Source organism: Mustela erminea, chromosome 13 (genome assembly GCF_009829155.1).
Source record: "Mustela erminea isolate mMusErm1 chromosome 13, mMusErm1.Pri, whole genome shotgun sequence".
NCBI lineage: Eukaryota > Metazoa > Chordata > Mammalia > Carnivora > Mustelidae > Mustela > Mustela erminea.
Window position 1 is genome coordinate 4,386,782 of NC_045626.1, and position 18,456 is coordinate 4,405,237.

At 40.7% G+C, this 18,456-nt stretch overlaps 1 protein-coding gene across 3 annotated transcripts in view; it reads left to right on the forward strand.

The window, feature by feature from the left end:
• The window catches only part of LOC116571747 (cytochrome b5), a 41,983-nt gene extending 24,880 nt beyond the window's left edge, over positions 1-17,103 (forward strand). The window contains exons 2-6 of one of the 3 annotated variants that reach the window (XR_004277980.1): positions 3,533-3,661; positions 6,300-6,329; positions 9,294-9,317; positions 10,363-10,397; positions 12,075-12,131. Coding sequence is in view for 2 of the 3 variants with exons in the window: in XM_032310054.1 (XP_032165945.1) it covers positions 3,533-3,661; positions 6,300-6,329; positions 12,075-12,335 (420 nt within the window). In the remaining variant the exon portion in view is untranslated. Of the gene's footprint in view, positions 1-3,532; positions 3,662-6,299; positions 6,330-9,293; positions 9,318-10,362; positions 10,398-12,074 lie in introns of all 3 variants that reach the window. The other 2 variants (XM_032310055.1, XM_032310054.1) reach the window with 2 other exon arrangements.
• The last annotated feature ends 1,353 nt before the right edge of the window (positions 17,104-18,456 follow it).

Genomic DNA, 18,456 nt, shown 5'->3' on the forward strand with positions numbered 1-18,456 from the left:
GAATTCTGTTACAGCTTCACCAGGGCTTGGCTCAGACTCTTGAGGAGAGTCTCCCCCCTTTTGTTAGCTCTCATCTTGCCTGTGTGTGACTAGGTACTTTGGTCTTTCCCTTAAATCTTCCAGAAAATTTCCAGATAATTTTAGTCACCTCTTAACTCTACTGCTTTCCTCTTGCCTTGCCTTTTCTTTGTCTGTCTCAAATTCTAGAAGCTGCCCAACAGATAGTAAGTTTTCTCAGAGTTCCTGGGCATAAACTGTAGACCTACACCTTCTCTGGGAGTAACCAAGATGGCGCCAACACCAGTGCGCCTGTCTCTTAAGAGAGCTGACAGGTAAGGAAAAGTTTCCTTTGGGCTCAAAATGAGATGTGTGCATACTAAGATGACAGCATGAATCTGCTCACAAGAGTGAAGAGAGTGACAAGGTGAACCACCAAGTTTCAAACCATCATGATTAGCCTTGATTTACTTCACAAAGTGTACGTCTCTATCTCTCCCCACATCATAAATGTATTTCAAGGAAAATACCTGGTATTATAATAAGCTCGTCCCATATCTTTTGCTGTTTTGCCAAGATTGGAGTTATTTTATTCTGGGAAAAAGAAACAAACTTTTAGTTTGTTTATTCGTTTGGGTTTTTTTTGTTTTTGTTTTTGTTTTGCTGTTTAAAAAAATCCCTAGAGTGGGGCAAAGGTATTTTAGTGTCAATTCATTCATTTTATAATTTTTCTTTTTTTTTTTAAGTTTTTTTTTTTTTTTTAAAGATTTTTATTTATTTGACAGACAGAGATCATAAGTAGTCAGAGAGTCAGGCAGAGAAAGAGAGGAGGAAGCAGGCTCCCTGCTGGGCAGAGAGCCTGACATGGGGCTCTATCCCAGGACCCTGAGATCATGACCCGAGCTGAAAGCAGTGGCTTTAACCCACCCAGGCACCCCACTTTATAATTTTTCTTAAATAGCAGTCAGTGGAGCCAGTGGAAGCCAAGATGTCTTTCCTTTTTTTCCCCTGAAAAAAACTGTCTCACAGAGGTGGTTTAGGCAAAGTCTAAGTCATAGCTAGATACACACATATGTACATGTAGAGACATATTCTCCTGTTTTCCTTCCTTGGTCAAAAATTAAGTTGGGAAGTTGCCCTTTTGTTTCAGGTTAAGACTGTTGTGTTATTCTCTGTGAAGCAGAATGTTTACCTTTATGTTTTAGCATTTTAAAAATCAAAATTTTCTATTTTAAAAACTTGTCTAGTTTTATGATGCTTTATGAAATGCCAGTCTATGTTTTTAACCTTATTTGAAAATTTCCTTGGAAGATAGACTGTAACTGGAAACTAATGATTTGCTGTGAGAGATTTTGTCTATATTCACATTTCCTTAATAGGAACCAAAAGTTAAAAAGAACACATGAGTTCAGCCACCCACACGAAGGAAAACAGTCTGTGAACTTACATAATTTCTGGGTGTTGAGTAAGTTGTCATTTTATATCTCTTGTGTTTTGTTTCGGTACTCCTCAGTCCATACCCAACAGTAAATAGACTGTTCCAGAATCAACAAATCATGGTTTCCATTGCCATAGCCTTGGGGGTGCACGAGGAAGCTTCAGACTGGCTTTCAGAGTGAGCCACTCAACCAAGTACACCACTGGTGTGGCTTCTCATGTTTGTCTAAAGTGGACTTCCGATTTTCTGTGTGCCCAGTAGAAGACATCTAAATAAGTTTGGAAATTCCTGCAGTATGCAGCATTAGGCGGCTGCTTAAAAAGTCATGCTGAGGAAAGATGCTTTATGACATTGGGAAATATTTAATGAAAATGCTGGACAATGTTTATCGGTCATTATGTTATGTGTCAGACACCTATATTAACACATTTAGTCTTAAAAAATTATATGAGATAAATGCCATTATTTTCCTGAGTTTACACAGTAGTAGTAAGTAACTACTAGGCAGTACTGTCTCTGTATCATGTATTATAACCTGCTTTTAATCTAACAAAACCATATGCAAAAGATAATGATCTCCGTTTTCTTTAAAAAATTACTGACATGGGTACATGTGTGTATATTTAGCGCCATTGAGATGTCAGGACCATAGCTGGTTTCGGCGATTTTTTTTTTTTAAAGATTTTATTTATTTATTTGATAGACAGAGATGACAAGTAGGCCGAGAGGCAGGCAGAGAGACAGGAGGAAGCAGGCTCTCCAAGGAGCAGAGAGCCCAGATGCGGGGCTCGATCCCAGGACCCTGGGATCATGACCTGAGCCGAAGGCAGAGGCTTTAACCCACTGAGCCACCCAGGCGCCCCAGGCGCCCCGGTTTCGGTGATTTTTATTTTCTTCTTTGTGTTTTCCAGTTTTACTATAATTTAGATGGATAGCTTTTACAATAGTAGCGGGGAAAAAACAAGTAGATTTCTATAGCAGTAGATATATTTAAACAAAGTAGGAGGAGAAATGGATTTCAAAACAGAAATCGTCCACTGTTCTCTGTTAGGTGCCTTTGTGTTTTCCATCACTGGGAGCAATTAAGAACGGAGGCTGTGAGTTATGCAGACGAGGACTGTTTTGTTTAGTTATTCGATTCCTGCCTACAGGTGCTTTGCTCAAGGGCAGGGTAAATCTGATCTAAGGAAATGGTGAGGCTCAATTTAAGGTTTCTTTTTCCCATAAAAGTGTTCAGGGTGATAGAACCAAGCACTTACTCTTTTTACTTGACTGAGACAGCCTTTCCTTGCCTGAGGCTCTCTCGACTTCAACTGTGTCGGTGCCTGGGCCACTTGGTCAGCCCCTCCCTGCACTGTGACCGTCTGTTTCACTAATTGGAGCAGCTAAGCAGCGGCTGAGGTCTCTAAAATACTTGGGTTGCACAAGGCCTTCCCTCCGGCCCCAGTGGAGTGGTACTCTTGGCCTCCCTTGTCCCCGTCAGTAATTTGTCCGGAAGGCAGCAGCTTAGACAAGTTCCTGCTGCACCTGCTTGCTTTCCTTTTTCTTCCTACTAGAAAGTGAGTTCTGCTAGAAGCAGGGGACATGCTTACCTGCCCGGCAGGCTCTACACTTCCTGTACTTGGCCGACGGGCCGGGTGCTTTTCAAAGATGAGTTACCACACAGCTACCATCTGAGGTGTAATAGTATGAGTCCACACCTAGAACAAAGCAGTCAGAGGTGAGGGTATAGGACTCCAGAAAAAATAGATTGGGTAAAGGTCAAGAAGAACAATTTGGAGAGCTTTAGGGAAAAGCAAAGAGGACATTCCCATAGGGTTAAAAATGCATGTCTAAAAGTTTTGTAGCTGTAAGAGTGATCTGGGGAAATGAACACCTTGACTACTGGAGAAAGATTTAATGAATTTTCAAGAGGGAAATTAAATACAGAACAGTATGCTCTTTTCATCCACATATTGGATGAATCGTACTCACGCATTGACATCTGAGACTTCTAGAGTAACCTGTTTGGTTAAGAAAACTGGCCACTTCCTTTTAACTTATTTACTTATTAACTTATTATTAACTTACTAACTTATTTTTCTGTCCTTCATACAGCATCCTGGTGGGGAAGAAGTGTTAAGGGAACAAGCTGGAGGGGATGCTACTGAGAGTTTTGAGGACGTGGGACACTCTACAGACGCTAGAGAACTGTCCCAAACATACATCATTGGGGAGCTCCATCCGGTGAGTACCTTACTGGGGACCCCACTTCTTGAAGGCTGTGCCTTGACCTCTCTCAAAACTGTAGACTTGCATCTTACAAAACTGAAGAAGTAGTAAAGCAAAAACAATTCCTCCTGATTATATAATACCATTCTCGTCATAAATAATCGAGCAGAAATTTCTTTGTATTTCCCTGGTTGCAGTTTTCACTGTCACTTAGAGTCGGGACCCTCTAACCCAAGGCTAGGGGCCAGTGCCTCTCATACTGTGAAGTGTCATGGTGGGGGTCATTGACCCTGCACGGTTTCTTTCTTTTTTTTTTCTTTTGTAACTAAAATGTTTTAAGAAAATTTTTTTTCTTTTTTTTTTTTTTTTTTAAGATTTTATTTATTTGACAGAGACACAGCAAGAAAAGGAGCACAAGCAGGGGGTGGGAGAGAGAGAAGCAGGCTTCCGGCTGAGCAGGGAGCCCTCATGCGGGGCTCGCTCCCAAGACCCTGTGATCATGATCCGAGCCAAAGGCAGGCATTTAACAGCTGAACCACCCAGGCGCCCCTTAAGAAATATTTCTTAAGAAACTCCCTTCTGCTGTCATAATTTGAGAATATTTCAATTCTAAAAAAATGATTAAAAATTTTTAAACCCCTTCTGTTAAATGAATGAACTCTGTCTTCTGTAAAACCCACACATTCTCCTCACTCTTCCTACATGACCCCAGATCTTTGAGAACATCAACTTTGGTGCCAGTCCCTGAACTGACTTGGGGAAAATGCTGCCTAATATAGCTTTTATATAAACCCGGGGCTATAATACGAATTTAGGTCCTTCTGTGACAGTTTTGAATAACATTATGAAACTTTGCTAATCTGTCAACCGAAGTTATCTGGAGTGTAGCTGAACTCTTGGGAAGAGGTGGTGGAGTTCTCTAAGCAGATAGTGAATCTGTTGCCTGACATTCAGCTGTTCTTACCTCTAGAGAGCACCTGGGTCCCTCAGCACGGTTACGCGGTCTCCTCTCTGCCCCCTGCTCATGCTGCTTCACCGGAGCTAGCCAGAGGCAGGAGGAGGTGCTGTTAGAAAGGGGCTAATGACTCTACCTTCGGCTCAGGTCATGATCCCAGGGTCCTGGGATCGAGTCCCACATCGGGCTATCTGCTTAGCAGGGAGCCTGCTTCCTCCTCTCTCTCTCTCTGCCTGTCTTTCTGCGTACTTGTGATCTCTGTCTGTCAAATAAATAAATAAAATCTTTAAAAAAAAAAAAAAGGAAAAAAAAGAAAGGGGCTAATGAGGGCATGTGGCCTTAGCCTAAGTATGCATGCTGAGAAACCACTGAAAAGCAAAACCCATATGAAAAGTTTTGTCATTATAATAAAACTCACATATAATTGCCAAATATATTTGCCAATAATTATAATGTTGTCATTTATTATAAAACATTTGTAAATACAAATCAACAGGTGTGTCATATAAAATATTAATCAAATAACCTCCCATATACCAGTTAGCAAGCTAAGAAATTTAACATTGCTCCCCCACAAAGAAAAGTTTTGTTTCTTGCAATATCCATGAAGGAACGAAAGCTTACAGGCTCTTTACGGAAGGTCTGAAAGTAGGAAATCTGTTCTAGAGCAATTTCCATTGAATGGGGAGGTGGGTTTTTTGTTTGTTTGTTTGGTGGTGGGAGGGGTAACAGTACCCCCTAAGGAAAGAATGAGGTTTCCTTAGCTGGAGAGTTTATTCACCCACATATTTTCATCTTCATCTTCATACTTTACCAAAGTTGAGGTAGTTTTATGGTAACCAGAGGGGGTTTCCTTTAAAATGTTTGATTCTATCCTTATTCTTTCCTTTCTAAACTTGCGGGTGTAGAGGAGGTGGGTTGTGGCTGTGATTACAGCGTTTCTGCCCCTTCTGCCTACTGTGATCCCCTGGAGTCACCTCGAGGTGACCTTAGTTTGGACTACCTCAGTCAGAGGTTTAAGAAAAGTATAACCCTGGAGCGCCTGGGTGGCTCAGTGGGTTAAGCCTCTGCCTTTGGCTCAGGTCATGATCTCAGGGTCCTGGGATCGAGTCCCGCATCGGGCTCTCTGCTCCGTGGAGAGCCTGCTTCCTCCTCTCTCTGCCTGCCTCTCTGCCTACTTGTCATCTCTGTCTATCAAATAAATAAATAAAACCTTTAAAAAAATAAAAAAGGAAAAAAAAAAGAAAAGTATAACCCTGCAGGGGGAGAGTGCAGGGATTCGCCGAGGATGCTGCACCCAGTCGCACGCACAGGTACACACACCTGCGCTCATTTCCGAGGGTAGTGGGGGAGGATCCAGTTCGGTCCGCCCCCAAACTGAAGATCAGAATCCAAGGCTAGTAAATGTGTATGTGCACAAGTGCATAAATGTGTTTATCATGGGTGATGTTCTAAACTTGGAACTTTAGACTGAAAATTAATCACTTAATCAGCTATTAACTTTTGCGGTCAAGTCAGATGGATCAGACTTCGTCATGAATAATCTAGATAGAAGGTCCTAAAGTGCTAGTTACTGAATAGCAATGTTTTTTTTAAAAATCTCAATAAAAGTGACTTACTTTTGGATATGGTACTTTTGTAAATGTCCTTTCATTCCACAATGTGCTTTTTTTTTTTTTTTTTTTTTTTAAACTGCAGGATGACAGAGCAAAGTTAGCCAAGCCTTCGGTAAGTGTGTCATCTCCAGTGTCTCCGTGGCTGTGCCTGTCTTCACTGTATTTCATACCTGTCAAACTGCAGGACAAGCATTTTTTAGCTATCTGAATGAGACCAGCATAGGTCTCTCTAGGTTAGATGAACTTGTAACCTGTTGACTTAGCAAAATACTTTGTGCATAGATCAGCCATCCTGTTTCATTAGGACTGCTTGTGTGTTCTCTTTGTAAGACTCTCAGTACACCATTTTTTCATCTAAGTATCAGTAGATACCTCTTGAAAAGTTACTTTTATGAGTAAGCACTATGCTTCTGATCTCAAAAATTTGACACAATTCTTATTTTCAGAGAACTTAAAATCTGAGCAGAGGTCTTACTACTTGAGCCTTGGAGGACACTACCCATGTTTTCTTCATCTCCTTGTCCCTGGGACATAATAGGTGTTAAATAAGTATTTATTGGATGAATTTAATGTTAATCAAATGAAATAATAACTTTCTGATGCATTTTTCCTTAGGAAAGGAAAATACATTCTAGGGGATATTAATTTTATACCCTGGTTCACTAGCCCTTCTCTCTGAGCTGGTCTTCTCACTTAACGTTTGAAGATAAATCCATAGTAAGAATTGATGACAACAACCAGAGTCCCTGACAAGTACAAGCAGACAGAATAGTTGTTGGCCTGTAATTAAAGGACCACAGAGGAACATTTTGCTTAAACCATAGAATAAGAGAATAATTTTTCTTTTTTGGTTCCTGTTCTTGCTTTTATTAGAGCCCAACAGTGGGACTCCACAGGGCCTGTATGAAGAACTGGTGAACTCATTTACTAGCTGCTGTGGACAAGACGTTGTCTTTAATCTACAGCAAAATCAGAGCAGTAAATCCAATAGAGCATAAAGGCCATATTTACCTTCATACCCCAAATGGTACAATATAAGTCTTGATTAATGCTGTTTCCTACAAAGCAATTTCATTATATCCTCTCCTTTCCCTATTCAACAAGTTCAGTGTTGGTGATCTGAGTACTTTGGGAAGATAAAAAATGGACTTCAGAGTTTGAATTGCCTCTGTAACAGTTGCTGAGTCATCGCTGTTGGGTCATGTGACATTAGCACCTTTTTTGAGGCTACTTTTGGGGTAACAAATCCTGTGATGTGGATAGATTTTGCTTTTTCTGCACAGTCAGGACAGGGAAAAACTATGTATTTTTTTCCTGTTAGGTGTTCAGTGTGTTAATAATCTTAGTGCAAATCATTTAGCTATAATAAAACAAGGATTTGATCAGGCTCATTACATTAACTTAGATTTACTGTAGATCCAGTCATATCCCAAACAGTGATGCCCACAAACAGAAATTAGCTGAGCTGGTAAGCAGGTCCTCTCCCATGCTGCTCTATTTCTTAAAGACAGACTCATTCCTCTTTTCAAACATACGTGACTTTGCTTGTATCAGCAGAAGTAGGACAAGAACTTGCTGTCTTTTTTAGAGGACATAAGTAAATGCAATGGAAAAAAAATACATGACCACTTTTTGGGGTTTATCTTTCTTATACTTCTAGTTTGCCAGAAGAGTGTGCCCTTAGGTATTTCTTTTGGTGTGTGTGTCTCTGTATAACCATCGGTCTATGTCCAGGCTGATACACGTAAGCTGTGGTCTGAATTTGTTCATTGCTGCCCCTGAAAATACCTATTTGAACTATGAAATAAGAAGCAACAAAGATTATTAGCTTGACCCTGCCCCAAAGAAAACATGGTGTTTAGTTGCCAAAATAAGGTATTTTGTGGAGTTAGAAATGATCCATGTTTAAACAAATTTATATCTTAAATTTGCTTACATGGAGGATATCAGTAGTATCAATACCTTTTTTTGGTTGTGGTTTTCAAATCATTGCAGTTTAAGTGACTTTATTTGGGCCTTATGCTCTCCCTGTGGGATCCATAGACCTTCTACGGAAGGTAACAGTAAAGCTCAGATTTTGCTGCAAGCTTTGACCTTGTTTAGTTCGCACCGCAGAGCCACGGCTAGCGCCCGTCCCAGGTGCGGCTGGTGCAGTTTCTTAAGCGTCTTCTGTAGGCTCCAAGGCGTCAGTGTCCCTGATATTTTTAGGAAAGCTTCCAATTAAGGAATAGGCTGAAGTAGATGAATGTATAAATGAGATGATTTTGCTTTACAAAAACTTGATGAACTTTGCATGATTTTATATATAGCTTCTCATGTACTGATGGAATTATTAATTTTTGCTATGTGAAATTGAGCCCCTCAAGGTCATAGAGTGAACAAGTGGCAGAGCCTGTAGTAAAAAAAACATGGTCTTTTCTGCCTGTTGGTTGTTGACATATTTGTTAGTTACACCCAGAGGCCCAGCTTGGGCCCCTCAGACCATTGGACGGGCAGGACAGTTTCAGTTTCCTTTTTCATCAGTGTGGTAAGTGGTAATTCAACTTGCTTTAACTCTCAGGCATCTCTGGGTTAAGAGCCTAACAGATAATAAACACTCAGAAATGTATATAATCTTTGTCGTTGCTGGCAGTGATGGTGCCCCAACAGTTTCAGCATTAACGCTAAGGGCAGTGATGGAAGCGGGGGGAAGGCTAGGCCAGCCTGGTTTCCATAGAGTTGTCCGCATGTTTGGTAAAATGCCCGTGCTTGGTATAACAAAGTAACAGATCTGTGTTTGCGTTGTTTGCTATTCTGGGCTTAACTTTCTGTTGTGACAGTAATGTTGCACTCCCCGTGAGCCTTCGTGCTCCAGTTCCAGAGCTTACTGCGCCTTCTAGTAGCGGAGTAACCGTTTCGTGTGGTCCGGGGACTTCTGGTAATCCTCATTACTGTTACTCATCCACGCCAAGTGTGAAAAATACTCTTGCAGTAGCTACGAATACTTTTGTAGTCACTAAGATAACATTGCTTAGAAAGATCATAAATGTGTGAAGTTTTCTTTTTAAATGACTTATTTTTTCCCCTATTGTGTCAGGAATCTTAAAGGCCGTATTTCCAGGTTTGTGGGTCTCCTAACTGATTTGCTTGCTCTTCCCTAACAGTTTTGTGCCTTTTCACGGGGTTTCTCTAATGCGCTGGCTCGCTGTGTATAGCTTTGCCTCACTGCGGAGTGTGGGTTGTTTTGCTAATGGCTTATCTTGTGCTTTGGGAAACTGCAGAGATGAGCTTTCAGATGAAGCTACCTTACTTACGGCTACCTTCCTCTGAGCCACTAATACTTTTTGCTGGTGTGAAATTTCTAAAGAGTGCTTCTTAGCTTTCAAGTCCAGAAAAGTGTATTTTTCCTCAGGCCTTAGTTATTCATCTGTTTGGAGAAATGTGTATTTTTTAGAGCCAAAATTAGTTCACTTATATGGTACTGATAGAACTTCTCTCAGAAAGTTCTGGAAGGCAAAATAAGCCAACTGTGAAAGACCCCAGGACACACAAAGGCCATCCTTATTTGGAGGTTTCTTGGCCAGTGATCTTGTGAGGTCAGTTCCTGAGGCCTCCACTAACAGAGTTAGAGAAGGCCAGGAAAGGTGGTGGTCCACAGTGTGGTGATTTAAATGACAGTTCTTATTTTTTCTCTTCTTGGTTGACATGCCTTTTAATACAACTTGGGTACATTTTTACTTCAGATAAAAATCAAATGAAATAATTGATTTTACTGAAGGTTTCATTTATGCTTTTAAAGAATTAAACTTCTCTTCCTCAAGGTAGTCATGGGGTTATGTGCCCATGTACATGATATCTGTTTTCAATTTTACATTATTCAGATGTGTACTGTGTAGAAGATATTTTATGTCGCCTATTTTTAACATTTTTTCAAATTATCTAGGTTATGTTTGTAAGTAATTTAAATACACATGATTTTTAAATCTTTTTCTTCTAAAAATGGTGAAATTAGGCCTTTTAGTGAAAAGTTTATGTTATAATTTTCCCTTCCAATGCATTTTGAAGAATGTACTGAGTATTGTGATCTTATTTTAAAAGAAGTTCTTAATCAATTGAATAAATGTTCAGATGTTCTCTTCAAGTTCACTTTTTCTCTTGTGTTTCAGGAAACTCTCATTACTACTGTTGATTCTAATTCCAGGTATGTCATAGTTTTCTCTTAAACTGATCAGAAGGCCAGTGGAATCAGGGTGTGATTAGGGTTCTTCCCCACCTGAGGACTCAGGGTCCCACTGCACCCTCTCTCAGTGGACAGCCCAGGGTCTTCTCCACTTGGCTCCCAGATGACTGAGGACATCCCCTCCTCAACTGTCAGAGAGCTCAGCCTCTGGACATTCTTCAGAACAACCCCAAATCTCTCCCTCCAGCTGCGGACTGAATAGATTAGGTCTCCTTTCCTCCAGGGTTGTCCTCTGGCCTACACAGTCTTTTACTGTCCAGGCAAACGTGCTCTCTCATTCAGTATATGGTCCGTTTCTTAAATTGTAGTGATTATTTCTCCCTGAGCCTCAGCTCAGCATTCCTTTTAAGTATAACATGAACTCTTGGTCTAGGGACTGGATTTCTGTGTCACAGTCCAAGATCCTGTTAACATTTGTGACAGCTCTACCATATCATCTTGCATAACTGCACGTATCTCTCTGGTGGACAGAGAGATTTGGCCCCAAGCTCAAAACCACACATTTGTGCCAGTTTTATTTCACCCTTTCAGATGTAACTGAGCCAGTCTGCTGGGGTTCTGGTACGTTCCCTGCTTTCAGGCAGTAGTCCTTCACCATATGTTTGTTGGCAGGTCAGTTTCCTTCTAAATGGAAACTGAAAACCCCAGCAAGATGGAAGTGATTTTTGTAATCCTTTTGCAGTTTAGATCTTTTTATTGAACTCAGTCTTTGTAGGGGTTGGTGTCTGAAGAGTATTAGAGGATAGTAAGTTTATGACAGAAAATATATTTTATAGGCATTATCTGGCTTAATTCACATTTTACAGCTTGTATTATTTTGTTTTCTAAGAAACTATAGGTTCATATCTAAATTGAAGATCATTCTAGTTTTGTCTCTGGTTTGATCTGTTATCTGTCATTTATAGTCAATCAAAAATTCTAGGCACCAGGACTGAAACAGTGTGTAAGTTAGGGATTTTTCTGCATTTACACCTATGAACCACAGATTAAGTAGTTTGGGCACGCGGTTTCTTAATGTGGTAAATCTACTATGCGTGGATAAATATTAGAGTTTCAAAACCGAATCACGGAACATAGCGCTGTGGTGCTCATAGTGGCCTTAATAAAATCCTACGACTCAAACTCCTTAACTTCACAGTCTGGGAGATGTGCTTTTTCTCTTGGTTGTAAAGCTTGCTGATGGCTCTCCTAAGATGAGAACCTTGATTTTCTTGTTCTCAGTTTAGCTATTTTAAATTCTTAACATATGTAAGTAGAATAAAACCTGTAAGGAATATTTGCTTTTGTGAACCTGTGATACATAACCCAGAGTTGGTGTCCTTAGGTAAGTCACTATTTGTAGGGAGCATCTGTTGGGGGAGCGATTGATAGCTCTTTGTGTAAGTTTAGAGAAATAGGTTTAAGTGGCCTGGGGATGGGGATCATTAATTTTCTTACAAAGCTAGAGCCCTTGCTGGTATACTAGGGCATGTGTTGCACTCACGTTGCTTTTAGCAACTCAGAGTTGACGTTTTGTCCAGGCAGATTACAGAGGTAGTACAGACATGCCACAGTGATTTTCATGGTAATTAGAAGGAGCAAAGGTTTTGAGTCCCGTGCGTCAAACGTCATGCAAGCATTATTGCCGTTTCTTTCCAGCTGGTGGACCAACTGGGTGATCCCAGCCATCTCGGCGCTTGTGGTGGCTCTGATGTATCACCTCTATACCGCGGAAGATTAAACACATTCTCAGAAGCCAAGGAAAGAGGAGACTGCTTTGGACCAGGGAGAAAGAAGCCAATGTTAACTGCTTCAACTGACAGAAACCTTCACATGAAAAATAATTTTAACATACCTGTTTCCCTTTTCTCCTACTTCGAACCAAACCAAAAAGAGCTCTTCTGTTCTTTCTACTCCTGAACTCTTAGAATGTGCCTTTTGTTCATCAACTTTTTTTGATGTTTCATCACTACATAATTTACTTATTGTAAGCATGATCTTTTAAAAATATATCTGGCTTTTAAAATATACCACCATGTTTGCCTGTCTATTTGGTATATAACTGTACCAACATTTAGAATCTCATTATTTAGCAGACTCATTTAATGTGCTAATTGTTCAGACTCAAGTAGTCTCTAATGAAGTGAGATGGACAGTGTCCTTAGATCTCTCCTTGGGGGGCTTTCTGTCTCCCTCAAGCCAGTACTGCCTGCTCCAGCTTAGTTTGCTTTCCCAGGGAATTAAGAAAAGCTCAGAAATGAAGATTTCTAATTGTTCTACTTGAAATAGATGATAAAATGAGAAGGTGACGTGTAGGACCTATGAAAAAGACTCTCATCTCTTTGATTAAAAACTACAGTCAACGTAACAGGAAACCTGTGAACCACGAGAGGACATATTAACTGTTCCCTCTCACAGACTAAAAATTTACTGAAGAGATTCTCAGTCATATAGGTTCTAAAGTTTAAAAAAAAATCCTCATTCAGAGGCAAAAACTTTATATACTCATTAAGGAAATGTTGATTTCCTACTTCAAAAAGGCAAAATTTGCAAGAGAATATGGGACATTTGGAATCCAGTTTTTGAAGAAATGTAGCTGGTGGCGGTGAGCCCAGAGGAAGTCTGGTACGGCTCCATTCATTTTCTCATTCGAGTTCCAGGAGACTAATTCTGTCATCTTTATTCTCTTACTCATGCCTTTTTCCCCTTTAAATGTGGAAGCTTAAGGGATGAATTAGATTCTAAGTACTTTGTAGTTATGTATGACTGTGCAAGTTTCTGTTGGCATGCTAACCAACTGATAAGCACTGGAGTTCTTCAGAAGTAACTGAAACACCTTAGAAAGGAATTTTTTAATTACAGAGTATTGTTTAAAAAGAGGCAACAGGCCCCAAATTGAGTCACTTGTACTAAACCCATGTCACCACACCAAGACTTGATACCTAAACTGTTGGGCAGTTTCAGCCTCTCTCAGGAGTGGCATCTTAGGCCAGCCATCTAGAATTAATCTGGTCAGCACTAGCAAGATAATCCCCGGTGGACACCCACCCCCACGCGCCAACCCCTCAAACTCAGGTGACTTTGCTTGAAATGGTCAGCTCTGCTCAGTCTCTCTCTGCCCGTGAACGTCTTCCATTTGGTACAGCTCTTGGAGGTTCTTTTATTTGCCAGACAGGATATTGCCTGGTTGATGAATTATTGAATAAAACTAATAAGATCTTTACATTTTATTCAGATGAATTTTGGATTTTAACAGATTGGGTGGCAGTGATGGGATCCGAAGGGCACTTCTGACAGCTTCGGGGGCCATGAGAAACACAGGCATGGCACCCACAAACTGCATTCTCTTTCTTGTTGTTCCCAGGGGCCGTGGGTAAGTTCCTCTCCGTTCTGAGCTCTACTTTCTTTGTGTCAAGCTCCTGACCTAACTGGCTTCCCAAGCTCACATTAGATGACTGTCACTGACTTCACGTTGAAAACTGCTGGCAGTCCAGTCCAAAGTCCCATCGGATCAGGATCCTTAGCCCTTGGTTAAGTCTCTGATTCCATGTTGCTGGTGGTTCACGTAAGCTGGCCTGGATCCAGTGTGTTTTGTGTAGTTAAAGGCTATTGCTAATGGGAATCTTGGACGCCCAAAGCTGCATGATTGGTGGGCATGGGCTGAGTGTCTAATAGCTGTTGGAAAGCTTGCCACCCAACTTCACCCAGAAGTTGGTCACGGAACAGATTAGATTGACACTAGGTTACCCGCCAACCTCAGGAAGGTCTCCACGTGGTGAGATACACTAGAGAACACCACACAGTCCCCACCCCAACAACACATCCCTTTGGATATTACTTGAGCCCCAGAAAACCCAAAGCCTTAGTTCCAAGAGTTGAGCACACCACCTTTTTGGCGCAACTTCTTATTTGTTGTCTAAGAACTGTGGTCCAGAAGCTGTAGATATTTACAACAATGACAGAGTTTTACTGAATACAACCTAGAATTACGATGGCCATTCTGAGGAATGTTCCCATTGGGCAAGATTTTGAAGGTCAGGCCTCCCAAACCAAACAGAATGGGTTCCCCCAGGCTGCAGGAGATCCTCCTCAGATATCTTAAACTCCTTGGTCAAAGACTGAACTACGGAGCCATAGTCAATTCCCTCAGAACAGGGAGGATTCCCAAAAGTTTCCTGAAGAATTCAGTCACTAGCAGGTCCAGGGACCCAGGCTTCCAGAGCTCTGTGGGCTTATGCGTGTGCTGGTTAGCCCCGAGGAAGCCCCAAAACGAATGCCTGAAGCAGATTGGTATAAACCTGAAGACATTTAGGGTTCTCTCTCTTAATTACAGTTCCCTCAGGGCCCAGAAAATGCTTGCAAGAATGGTGATTGACCTTTGAAAAGCCATTGTCGGATGAAGTTTTCCCTGACTGCCCCATTTGGTTTATTCAAATAAGCAAACAAGATGAACCTTGGCCAACTTTCCAGCCCGTCTGGAAGCTCTCTTCCTGTGGGACCCCGGTTGCATATAATAAGCGAGGTCACTCAACCTTGCTCTTGCTGCCCTGTTTGTAAATGGACCAATTCCTGAGACCAGTAGACTAGTTAAAAAAAGCAAACCAGGATGGAACTGAGTTCCCATCGCTCTGATAGAACTCATGACTGCAGCTGAGTACTTTGAAAGGAACTGAGGAACCAGACTACAAACAAAGTTTGCCAGCTGGTGTGGCCTTATGGATGCCTCCGTATCTACTCAAAGGAGAACTCCCATCTGGGCCCCTCCCAGAGTTGATGGGACTTCAAGGGTTTTTTGGTAAATGACTGTTATTACCTTAAATAGCCCAGGGAAACTGAAAATGAATGGGAAACCTTGCCAGGTTCTGGTGGACACTGAAGCTGCACTAAGTCCCCTTGGAGCCTGCGGGTGAGGTCTTGGGGAAGCTGGCAGAGGCAGGCTAAGGGTGAGGTCCTTACCAGAGCCAGCTCTCCTGGATCTCTGTCTGCCGTGCCCAGTCAAGAGGCGAAAATAAAATTTCTTGAGTTGTCTCTTCTTTTCCAAAACCCATTGGTTATCAACTCACTCTCCCCACAGGGATAGGTCTTGCCCTTTCGCTGGTCTCATTTTGTGTCCTAAGAACTTGGCTTGGCTTTCTGCATGCCTTGGACGTGGCAGTTGTCACTTCTTTGTTTTGGCTGTCTTTGGAAGTTACTCCCTGGAGTAACTCCAGTAATCCAGGGAGTTACTCCCTAGATTTTGGGAAGGTAGTCATCTTTGTATCTCTTTGGGGGGGGGGACCCCCTCTTACATCCAAGAGGGGATGTTCACTCCTGCCAAAAATATTTGTTGTTTGTCCCAGCTAAAAACTAACAAAATATTTAAAAGATTTTTGTAAAGTAGCTCTGTGATCAAAAGATGGCCAGATCAGAAGCTGATATTCAGTGCCTAATCGTCATTTTATTGTAGGCCTTCTCCCCTAAGCTAAAACCAAACTGTGCATCCAGAAGGAAAGAAAAACCTTCTGAAGGCTTTGTAAAAAGGATTTACTTAAAACTTCCCAAAGACAAGCAGATCTAAATACAGAATATAGAAATCTTTGATTTTCATCTTAGCTGGAAATCTCCCTGAAACATAACAAATCAAAGATAATGTGGTTAGATGGACACATCAACCCTTTGCAACTCTGGGATCAATTCAAAGTTCACCTATTGTTGTTCCCAATCCTAAAAGCACCTCTATCTCCCAAATGGCTGGTCAGTATTGTAAAAACTCTTGTCTTAGGAAACAAAGTTTCTTCTGGGAGGAAATTCCGTGCTCCCACCCCGCCTTGCTTTTGAGGTGTAAATGCTCTACCTGGTCTTTTCCCCACACCCTTAGCTAGGCCTTGTCTTTGAATACACACTTCAGGGAGGTCATTCTTACCAGAAGAAAAACAAAAGGGGAAAGGGTTGTATGAAACTTGGGCAGTTGAAAAATCCTAAGTGTCTTCTCAACACTTTAGTCACTTGAGCAGGTAACATTTACTTATTTCTTCTTCCAGACATACAGTTTGGATCCAGGTAGTGAGTTCTGCATTATTCTACCTGTCTCATGGCTAAAGTTTTAAAACAAAAGCTATAAGGTCTCTGTTGACGTCTATGTGTATAGGTGTTTATACATACATATTGTACTTGTGAGGTATTTTCCACCTCCATATGGCTTGCCAGAGTTTGTAAAAGAGCTCTATCCAGGTGACGTAAAGAAAATTAGGTGCTGAAATGAATTATATGTTCATAAAATTCTCACAAATAGCATAGAGGCCTAAATGCTTTTCAGGTTCATGTGATCTGGGAAAATACTCAGTATTAAAGCTGATTAGAATTTGTTGGTTTAATTGAAATAGACATGTCTATAGAATTATAACATTAAATAGGCACACTTAATCTTTTATTCTGCCTGGATTTATTAGTTGAATAAGCTCATGTTTTGGTTTATAAAATTGGTCATCAGAAAAAGAAACCTGGTATAATGGAATTTTCATAAGTAAATTATTGAGAGAATGAGTAACTAGTTATAAGTGGGTCAGAAGTTTTTAGCTTTTTTTTTCTTTTAACTTTTAACTTTTTAAATAGTTTCCCAAATGCTTTGTAACCTGAAACCTTGAAGTTTTGTTAAGTTAAATTAGTCATGGAATACCTAGGCCATTTCTGAATAAAATACTGAAACATTGATTACTGAGTATGGATAGGTTTGTCTGCTTTCTGGCTTCGCTTTACAGAGTAGCTAAAGTTATTTGAGTCTATGACTGAGTACGTGTTGTGTCATACTGAGAAAGCATGTGTTCGAGGAAATATATTTATGAATTTGCCAAGCCAGAGAATTCAAAAGTAAAAGACAGCTCACAATTGTTAACTTCCTTATTTTCCTCAGAAATTAAGATATTTGAAGCATTAAAGATTAGAACTTGGTGTAAGGTATTAGAAATAATAAGGGAAAGATTTGCAAGGAACATAAGATGCGTGTTTTTGGTAAGAGAAGGTGTGGGGAATGAAGATACATTTTTGTTGAGAGAAAAGAGAGTGATTTTGTTCTAAAGTGAGACTGGTTATTTCAGAATGGGAAAAAGGAAAAACCGCAAAAAATTTGAAGGGATATTTAAAAAGTTGTAGAGGTTTGTGGAAAAGGAATCTTTGCTAAAGAATTTTGTGTATGGTCAAGCTGGCTTAGAACAAATTTAAGATTTTGTTTTCAATGAATAAATTTAACGTCAAAAGTAATCTGCAGGGCCATCTGGGTGGCTCGGTTGGTGTCTGACTCTTGATTTCAGCTCAGGTCATGATCTCAAGGTTATGGGTTCAAGCTCTGAGTTGTTTCCATGCTGGGCTCTGTGCTGGGTGTGGAACCTGCTTAAGATTCTCTTTCCTTGGGAAGCCTGGGTGGCACAGTCAGTGAAGTGTTGGACTGTTGGTTTCAGCTCAGGTCATGATCTCAGGGTCATGAGACCAAGCCCCACCTTGGGCTCTGTGCTCAGTCCATAGGCTGCTTAAGACTCTCTCTCCCTCTGTCTTTCCTCCCCCCCACCAAATAAATAGATAAAATCTTTAAGAAATGATTTTCTCCCTCTGTATCCCCATCCATGTGTGAATGATCTCTTAAAAAAGAAAGATCTCTAGAAATAAATAAATAAATAAATAAATAAATAAATAAATAAATAAATCTGCAATTAGATTTGGGTGTTCTCTCTTTTAAAAGGGCAAAGTGTTCTTGGACTTTGGTCTGCTTTTGGTAAGAGGTTGTGAAAAAGTTGTCCTTCACTTTTTAAGTAATCTAGAAATCAAAGATTCTGTGTTTGCCTAGAAAACAAAGGTCATGGTCAGGTCATGATTTCAGGGTTCTGGGATTGAGCCCCATGTCAGGCTCCCTGCTTAGCAGGGAGTCTGTTTTTCCCTCTCCCTCGCCCCCTCCTCCCTGCTCATGCATACGCTTTCTCTTAAGTAAATAAAAAATATAATAATTTCCTGGTTTCATAATGTGTTTTTCATGGCTTTGATTACTAAAGAAAACTGAGTCTTCTCTGTTGAT